The following is a 9,531-nucleotide window of genomic DNA, read 5'->3' on the forward strand; positions in this document are numbered from 1 at the left end:
AATAAATAATTCATTACCAAGGAGAAGAATATACAAGGGGAAGAAAAAAGGGGGAGACGCTAAAGAGGAGAAAAACCCTCAGAAGGAGGGGAAGGGTAGAAAGCCCCATAACTAGCTAACTATGGGATACAACAGATTTAGGAGGAGGGAGGTGATAGAGCAGGGGAGATCCTAGGAGACAACAATGAGCATGTTCCTTGGGATATCACAAACCGAGCGGTGGTGGAGAGATCTAAGCTTGGAGGAAATGTCAAAGTAGATGGCTTTCCAAATCTCTTCCAATGAATGGGAGTTGGGGGTCCATCTACGAATATTCCTTTCCATCCAAATATGGTTGATGGTGGCGCAAAAAAACAAGCTTTCCGACAGTGTCACATATGGAGGAGCCACTATAGGTCATGTCTACCCAGATCCATTCGCGGGAAAGGAGGAGGATGGGGCGGATGGAGGGCCAGCATGAGCGTAGGACCTTTTTCCAGATCGAAGCAGAGAAGAGGCAAGAGAAGAAAATATGGTCAACATCTTCAGTACCATTCCAACACAGACAGCAGGAGGGGGGACCTGGATGTGGCGGAAATTGAGGAAAGACTACGTAGGAAGGCAGTAGAGAGAGCACGCAGGCGGTGAAGCTATAACGGGGAATGTGCAATGGGTCTATTGTTGGCCCAAGCAAAAGTGATCCAGAATATGCTACGAAGCTGGCTACCTGGAACAAGTAGTTTTATTTTTTCTTGTTCTCTATTGGATCATTAGTTCTATTGAACCAAGATTACACTTAGGATCGCATTCCAGAACTAAATCCAAATAGGGACCATTTTTCAGCATCTTTATAGCCAGAAGAAGCCCCGGCTGTTCCAACTTGAACAAGAGTTCCATGAGATTCATCAGTATGATCCATAAGTGCATGATTTTTACTGCTCCGTGGGGCTGCGCACCATTTGGGACGAGCAAGGTTTTAAAGTATTGGTATTGCATATCGTATTAATACCCACCGATACCGATACCGATACCAATACTGATACAGACTGATACTTTAAACCCATCATATAGTAACCCTTTTAAAGATACCAATACAATATGTATCATATCGATACCCACCGATACCAATATGATACAGACCGATACTTTAAACCATAGTGAAACGGCTATCATCCTTGAACAGGCAGAAATAGCTTTCTTCTTATGGGCCTTCGAGCGGATTTTCATGATGTTCACTTATCCATTCAAACTAAGATCTTCCCTCTGTTGATGAGGCTTTGGCTATGGTCATACATGAGGAAACACGTCAGTATTCTGCCTCTAAACTTGCTCCATCTGTCTATGAGAATACAGCTTTTGTATCTTATACAACTAGAATCTAATTGGAGCTCAAAGAAAAAGTTTCACTTTTGCATTGCAAACCCAAAGGGCACAACATTGAGCAGTGCTTTCAATGCCAGCGAGCGAATACAGCCACAACCCAACCATCTACAGCATTTGATGTCAGCCAGCTATATCGTTTTTTATCATATATAGGAAACACTAAGGTTTTGGCCAAAAAATCAAAATAGGAAGAAGTATTCTTTCAAAAACTGGACTTTTGCCAGCCTGTGTATTGAGTGTGTCGGTCTGTATTGGTCCATATTGGTATCCTATTGATCCCCATCAATTTTGTACAAAAAATATTAAGTGTCAGTTATGTATCATGTCGACATGGCCAATCTCGATTGTATCGGCCGTATTGATCCAAGTCACCGATAACATAATTTATGATTGTAAACGAGAAATGCTAGAGTAAATCAAGGATGGTTTTATCAGATTCTGAATCTAAAGCTTCAGAAAAAGATACAATGAAAGAAGAAAAAGAAGAGAAAGGAGAACTATAATGGAAAATAACTTACTCATGATCAAAGAAGTAGGACACTGCAACAACCATCTCAGATATTCCATCATTGTCAATATCTGCTATGACCTGCAGAAACCAAAAGAAATAGCTTTCAGCAAAGGAATTGCATAATTATCTACATCCATCTATTTAGAAGTGGAGAAAATCAAGCACATCTATAACCAAACATATACAAATCTAAAAGCCTGTACTCACTGGAGTGCATAGGATGTGAGAGTCAATATCCACATAATCCTCCATTTTCCCGTGGTTCATTTCAGTCCACTCCTCATCTCCCCACATGGATTCATCAGCAAAATCATCATAGTCGTAATTGTAATCATCAGCTAACTCATCGTTATCACGGAATAACTCAAAAGATGACACAGCATCTGCTTCCAGTGCTTCGTCGTTTTCAACAGTTGCACCCTTCACGTCTCCGTCAGAAGTTTTAGATTCAGAACCATTCTTCTGTTCCTTTGAATCAGTTACTTCAAGAAGCCTCCTTGAGTTTGTCACGTTCTCTGCTTTGACGGTCCCTGTTAATTCAGTATCTCCAGATGACTTATGGATCCTAGTCGGCAGCTTAATGTCTGTTTGTGCCTGAGTAAAGTTCAGTTTCTCTTCATTGTCTGGGTGGGACATATTCACCAAGGAACCCTGGCGATCTTGCAAAGTCAAAAGAATGGTAGTGTTTGATCCAGGTGTACTTCCATTCGTTTCTGCAAAGATAAACAATAATTAAAACAGTATATCTTGGACATAGGGAAATCATAGGCTCCAAAAACCTGAACTCCCTCCCCAACCACCTCCCTAGTCAAACAAAATCTGAAAAAACATTAGTATGCAGCAGTAAAGTGTAGGAAAAAACTCCATATTAGACCTCGGTTTTCAGTTATTACAAAGATGATCTAAACAGTTAACTTACGAGACACCAAGTTCATGTCAGCAGCCTTCTGAATAAGCAATTTATCATCAACATCTGGATGGGATCGGTCGACCGGGTCTGAATGCAAGTCTACATACCAGTCTTTACGAACTTTCCGCCGAGGTACCTCTAGTTTTTCAGTCATCAAGTAGCCTGAGACCCTGAAGTACAAAAAATAGGACCAGTCTGAGTTAAGAAAGTTGAGTGAACTACACCAACAACAAGGCTACATTATAAAAAATCTCCTACGACCAATAAAGCAATTGTTACCTGAAAAAAAGCACTTCACCATTGTAGGTAGCAAGAGCTATTTCTCTTATACCATCCTTGTCTATATCATATAGGAGAGGACTTGAATGAACAGTTGACTGATGAAAGACAGGCCAACCTGAAAAACACATAAATGACAGACATTGATTTATTACATCTGCAATCCATGTGTTGCCTACGTTTCTGCAAGTCCAGTTTTCTGATTTTGAAAATTTATTAGAAGAGAAAACATGTACATCATCATTCTAAAGTCTTTTAGTACAGTGACTTCCTCCTCATGGCCCAAGTCAATGGTTGCATCAAAGAACAAGTCAGGCATCAGCCCATTGTACTAGAATGCAGCTTCTATTTTAAATGTCAAGATAACCTGAAAGAAAGCTTACTGCAGCAAATAGTAAATAAAGACCTAGAAACATAACCATTCTCTAGACTCTCCCATTAGATAATTTGTTAGACAGTCAGCTATCCTCAGTATCCATTGGAAGTTGGACAAGATGTTTATTGAGGATAACAGAGAGAAACACAAGGGAGATAGGAAAACCTCAATGGGTTTTTTCACTGAAGCCAAGTCTTCTATCTATTAGACTATTACCTAACCCTAGCATCCAAGGGGCAAGCCAGCACTCTTATAATCCAAAATATTAAATACCCAGAAGATGACATTACTAAATAGCAGATACAATATTAAACCTTCTTTGTTTACTAATTTCTCAAAAGGGCTGTTGACCAAAAAGTCTTCACTTCAAATGAAAGGAATACAAAAACTCCAGACAGAAACAGCTTCAGACAAAACATATAAGAAAGTAAATTATCAAACTATACCTGGCATTTTATCTCCATCAGAACCCTCTAGCACTTCCAAGTAGTGAACAAACGATGGCACAACTATATCAAGCTTACCATCACTGAGATTCAAAACAGTTTTTTAGCAAAAATCTAAGAATATATATTCCTACAATGTCAGTCCAAATATACTAATATAAATGCCAAAATAGTATCAGTCCAGGAAAAATCTTCCAGTGCATTCATTGGATATAACGATTCAATTTTAGTCCCTTAATGTAGACTAGGATAGGTAGACTAACCAAGCCCTCAACTTCAGGATTTTTTTATCAGAAGAACAACCATATAACCACAACAGAATAGCAAAACAAATAGATCAGAACTAAGGAAATCAGATCTGTAATCAGAATTTCGGATTCAGAAACTTGGAGCTTAGGAGATCAGAACATAAACCAGCAGAAAGGACTAATCAGATGTTGGTATAGGGTCATATCAGATCATAAATCATGACTACACATCCATAGAATCAGAAGCAAACAGATTAGTTCCATCGATTCTGGTCTTAGGTCTGAAAACAGAATAACAGTCACTATAGGACAGAATTGGGGGCATTTTTAATAACTCAAAATCAGGTGGTCCAATAGGGTTGTAATTTTTGTTGAGTCCCACACTAGGAGAGGTGCATCTTCGATCCAAATTTGAGCCTAATCAGATGGTTTGTCTGTCCAGGAGAGAGAAGGATTGGAGAGCAAGAAATTCTGGAATTTCTGGGCAAAACTGAATGTAAAACTGAAACTGATACCTATAAGACTTGGGCAAATCTGTAACACCTTGAACAGCAAAGAAGAAGAAGATAATAAAGTAGAAGAGGACATCTTGGGCTTCACAACGCGAAGAGTCAATTGGATCAAACACCAATTCCATCAGTCTTGATCAAACACAAGACAAATCTTCATGGAGAAGACAATAGCAGCAGGCATTAATTTGTTTATCAAAACCGTTCTTCTTTTAGGAGTCTCCTCCTCTTTATTTATAATGTTGATGGGAGAGGAAATTACAAAATAGAGGGTTCCTCAAAAAGGAAATCAAATATTCTCCTAATACAATAGTTACTAAAAATTGAAATTAGATACTAGTTGAAAAAGGAAACTAACTACTAATGACTTGACTCAACTAATAACTTGACTCCTAAGAAAACAAATATAACCCAAATCAAACCCAACTAAAAAAAGGAAACTAATGAAAAAGGATACAAACTAGTAATCTCGTATGTAACCTTAGAGCCCCCTCTTTTAGACCCATAAAAGTGGCCTATTACACTCAAAACACATGGGATCAAAGGCCCAACATATATAGAACCCAACCCTAGGCTTATTCCTAATAAAACAAGCCTATTTTGGTGATTAATCTGCATCATCCCTCATATTGGGAATTTTGGTTCATAGTGATTATCTAACAAGTCGACAAGTCTATGGCGCAATGGATAAGTTGCACTATTGCAACATGTTGGTGACAGGTTCAAAACTTGGAAATAGCCTCCCCTGTGAAGCAGTGGGTAAGGCTGCATACATTTGCCCCTCCCAGATCCTGCAGTAGCGAGAGCCTCAAATATTGGGTTACTCTTTTTAGTGATTATCTAACAAATTTCACTTCAAAGAAAAATAGCCTATGTATGATGGTGGCAAGAACTTTGGGGGATCAAGGAAATGACTTCCCAACTACAATTGGCCTACATCAAGGATCAGCTTTAAGCCCTTCTTTTTTTGTGTTTATCATGAATGATTTGACCACAGACATTCAAGATAAGTTTCCTTGGGCCCGTAGGGATGTCAATTCCAGGCCCGACACGTGTATGGCTCAACCAGGACCAGCCCAACATGTTTATAAATATGTAGTTTACGTGCACGGTGTAAGCCAAATGGGCGCCTGACAGGCCTGACACGTTTACAAGCCTTGACCAAATATCCCGACTGTTTATATGGTATATTTTGAAAAAAAAAATTGAGGGTAGAATGAGGTATATATTGATATTTTTATGAACTATTGAATGTAATTAAGTGCAAAGTCTTTTCTAAATTGTTCATGATTTAATAAATATAAGACAATTAAAGCTTGTTAAAGGCTTTAATGGTGCACTAGCCTGTTTAAGGCCCGACTAAGGCCTGATTACAACACAATTAGCCCAGTTAATAGAAGCCCATAACCCGACCAAGCCCGACTAATTCCTTAATTAGGCAGTTCACAGTTCAAGCCACGAGGCCCGGCTAGGGCAGATTGAGCCCCACCAGTTGACACCCATTCTTGGGGTATGCTCTTTGCTACTGCTATTATTTTGGTGGATGAGGAAAAAAAAAAGGATTACCGCCAAGTTAGAGTTGTGAAAATCAACCTTGAACTCAAAATGTTTAAGATAAGTAGAACAAAGACGGAGTATATGTTGTGTAACTTCAATTACTTTAGGACAGATAATGAGGTAATGAAAATTGATGAGAAGGAGACTCCGCAAAGTAATCATTTTAGGTATGGGTTGAATCATAAATAAAGAAGGAATATTGAGGATAATGCTACATAGAGAATTAAAATATGACAGATGAAGTGGAGATGTGTGTTTTGAGTGTTGTGTGATCGACGTATTTCTTTAACATTTAAAGGAAAATTCTATAAGACAGTCATATGACCGGCTATGATGTATGGTGCGGAATGTTGGGCAATTAAGAAGCATCATATAGATAAACTCAATATAGCTAAGATGAGGACGTTGAGATGGATGTGTGGCAAAATAAGGAAGAAAAAAGCAAGAAATGACCATATTAGAGTTGATTTGGGTGTAGCTCCAATACATGATAAGCTACGAAAAAGCCGTTTGAGGTGGAATGGCCATGTTTAACGAAGGCATTTGGATATTCCAATACAAGCGACTACTTGATTCAGATTGAAAGAATTAAAAGAGTTGGGAGCAGACTTAAAATAATTCTAGAAGAAGGGATGAGGAAAGACATGCATAGCTTAGACCTTGTATCAAGCATGATTTCAAACAGACCTGATAGGAGGGTAATGATCCATGTAGTCGACTCATTTAGTTGGGAAAAGACTGAGTTTTTTTTTGTTGTTGTTCTATTGGTTCAACTGCCACATGACAAACCATTTCGAAAAGGAAGACAAAAATATGACAATTCCAACCCCCACCCGGAAAAAAATAAAATAAAAATAAACCATGTTCATGCTAGTTAAATATAGCAGCCGTTTACAGCATCGCTTAAACAGAATTTACCTGTTGATATCGGCAATCAAAGGGGTCGCGTAGATGCTAGAGCTGACTTCTGTCTGCCATCTTAGTTCCAAATGACGAGGGCATTGTGTGTTCAACAAAGCATCCTCATCTCTACAAAAGAAAATGATGAATTAACTACCATAAAGTATGATGAAGGTTCTGATAGTATACCTGAATTAATCATAAGACCCTCAAATTTTCACCAACAAAAAAAAATTAAAAAAATTAAAAAATTAAAAAATTAAAAAAATAAAAACCCTGAAAAACTTGAATTAAACGACCATCGAGAAAAATCCGAAACATTAAGTTATAACTCGAACTAAATCTTATGAACTCATGGACCTCCAACATGTTTCATTTGATTGATCATCTTAATGATACATGAGTGAACTCACATAACAGGATATCCGTAGTTATCATCGCTTGCATCTCGTTCTCGAAACTTGTTTTTCTTCGTTTCACCTGGGGGAGATTCAGATACGCCATGAACAAGACTCAAATAACCATAAACAAGGAAACAAAGCAGCAAAGTTGTCGTTTTCATCGTATCCTTGTCACAACAAAAATCTTTGCGGTTGCAGTTTGAGGAAAACGAGTGAAGATTGAGGAAGTTAAAATGAACAGTTTAGTAGATTGAAGAAGTTAAAATGAACATTTTAGTAGAAGAAGAATATTGAACGAGAATTCTCCGAATCCCGAGCGGTTCGTTGATCACGATAGGGTTTTGAAACATTTCGAACCGACGGTAGAAGAAAATCTTCGTCAAGCTTCCGACATCGAGAGGAAAGCTAGATTGATCCTCTTTCCGGTTAAAAATGTCGGCTTAGAACCATTTGGTCATATGAGGACTGATACGATACAAATAAGGGTGTAGAAATAAGTAGAATTAGATCGGTAAGATCCGGTTGGTTTAGTACGGTCTCCGTTTTCGTCTATCTTATTAGCATGGATTGAGGAATTGGCCTGGATCGGTCTGAATCGGTTGGGTTGGATCCGTATCAGAATCGACTTTATCTTATCTCAATTCTGGGCCGATACTGTATTGCTGGATCACGTCGAGTAGTAAGGTTCTCTTTGATATGATTTTTCTTTTTAATTTTCACTTATTTAACAAAAATGATAAATGAAAACCATTTTTTATCAAAACATAAAAATGATTTGGTAACTACTTGACAAAAATAATTTTTTGTTATAAATAGTTTAGTATCTCTATTGCCAAAATGGTTTTTTGAAGAAATTGATGAAGAGATTCCTTTAATCCATCTTTCTTATAACTTTTTTTCTCCACTTTAGACTGAAAAGAGGGGGCAAGGGGCTTGGATTTCTAATTACAAAGTAAATTATTACTTTACCTTTCCACATTGGGATTTTATGCACGTGTTCATTAAAATTCAGTGCAAAAATAATTGAAAATCATTTTTTGCCAAAACACATAAATGACTCTTGATCTCTTTTTGGTTTTTATATTTTATCAATTTTTTTTAAATAGAAACAAGTTCTATAAATGATACCAAATGCAGTCAAAACCATTTATGTGAACAAAAATCAAAAAGAAAAATGATACCTAAGAGAGACAAAAATTTCTTTAATGACAACTAGCTTTATTTGTCACACCCCGTTCACCCTGAACCGGAGCGGTGACCGAGTTAACACCGGTTAACCCAAACCTGCCAGGATCATCAGATACTGTATTCCACCACAGCATACACACACTAACATCAATTCATCATATCAGCGGAAGACTAAGTTTTACCTGTAAATAATTCCCATATACTTGATACCCAAATGGTGATACAATAATTATATACATTTGGGCCTGAAGGCATGATATATACACAAAAAGAATAAAGTTTGAATATCAAATATATATACAGGAAATCATCAAAATCATCAGAGTACACAGCTCGGCTCGGTATCAAGGCTGGAGCTCAGCTCGGCCTCAGAACCGCTGTCCCACAGCACAGCTCTCACACGCACAGTCTACGCCGTGCTCAAACTCCTCAGGGGTCCACCAGTCCTCCTCAGGAAACTCGACTGTGGGACCCACACCATGCTCCTCAGATGCATGACCTGCAAAATCATCTAAAAAGGGGTGTACACGTGGAATGAGCTCACTAGCTCAGTAAGCAGAGAGGTGGACCACACACAACAGTCCACACATCACAACACAACATATGCACTACATGCCATGCAAATCATTTTAATCACATACACCTAATCAACATTACTAAGTCATTGGTTTTAGTGTTACTACAACCACAGTGCGCGTATACTCCGGGTACGAGCCGCGAACTCCCTCCCGCGATACGCCCATAGGGCTGTTGGAGAAGGCCCACCGTGAGTACTCGGAAAATAAAGACAATGCCGTCCACCGGCTCTCAACAGAAATGTAAATAAATTAAATGACAGTGCTGA

At 38.3% G+C, this 9,531-nt stretch overlaps 1 protein-coding gene across 2 annotated transcripts in view; it reads right to left on the reverse strand.

Moving 5' to 3' along the window:
• LOC122071240 (protein DEFECTIVE IN EXINE FORMATION 1-like) overlaps positions 1-7,941 on the reverse strand; it is a 22,893-nt gene extending 14,952 nt beyond the window's left edge. Inside the window, exons 1-7 of one of the 2 annotated variants that reach the window (XM_042635561.1) lie at positions 7,512-7,941; positions 7,117-7,227; positions 3,885-3,967; positions 3,063-3,180; positions 2,793-2,953; positions 2,081-2,586; positions 1,881-1,951 (exon numbers count right to left, since the gene is read on the reverse strand). In XM_042635561.1, the coding sequence (XP_042491495.1) occupies positions 1,881-1,951; positions 2,081-2,586; positions 2,793-2,953; positions 3,063-3,180; positions 3,885-3,967; positions 7,117-7,227; positions 7,512-7,660 (1,199 nt within the window). In that variant the 5' untranslated portion in view covers positions 7,661-7,941. The remainder of the gene's footprint in view (positions 1-1,880; positions 1,952-2,080; positions 2,587-2,792; positions 2,954-3,062; positions 3,181-3,884; positions 3,968-7,116; positions 7,228-7,511) is intronic. The other variant, XM_042635562.1, reaches the window with a different exon arrangement.
• Positions 7,942-9,531: the final 1,590 nt, after the last annotated feature.

The sequence above is a fragment of the Macadamia integrifolia genome, unplaced genomic scaffold, assembly GCF_013358625.1.
Source record: "Macadamia integrifolia cultivar HAES 741 unplaced genomic scaffold, SCU_Mint_v3 scaffold_198A, whole genome shotgun sequence".
Taxonomy (NCBI): Eukaryota; Viridiplantae; Streptophyta; class Magnoliopsida; order Proteales; family Proteaceae; genus Macadamia; species Macadamia integrifolia.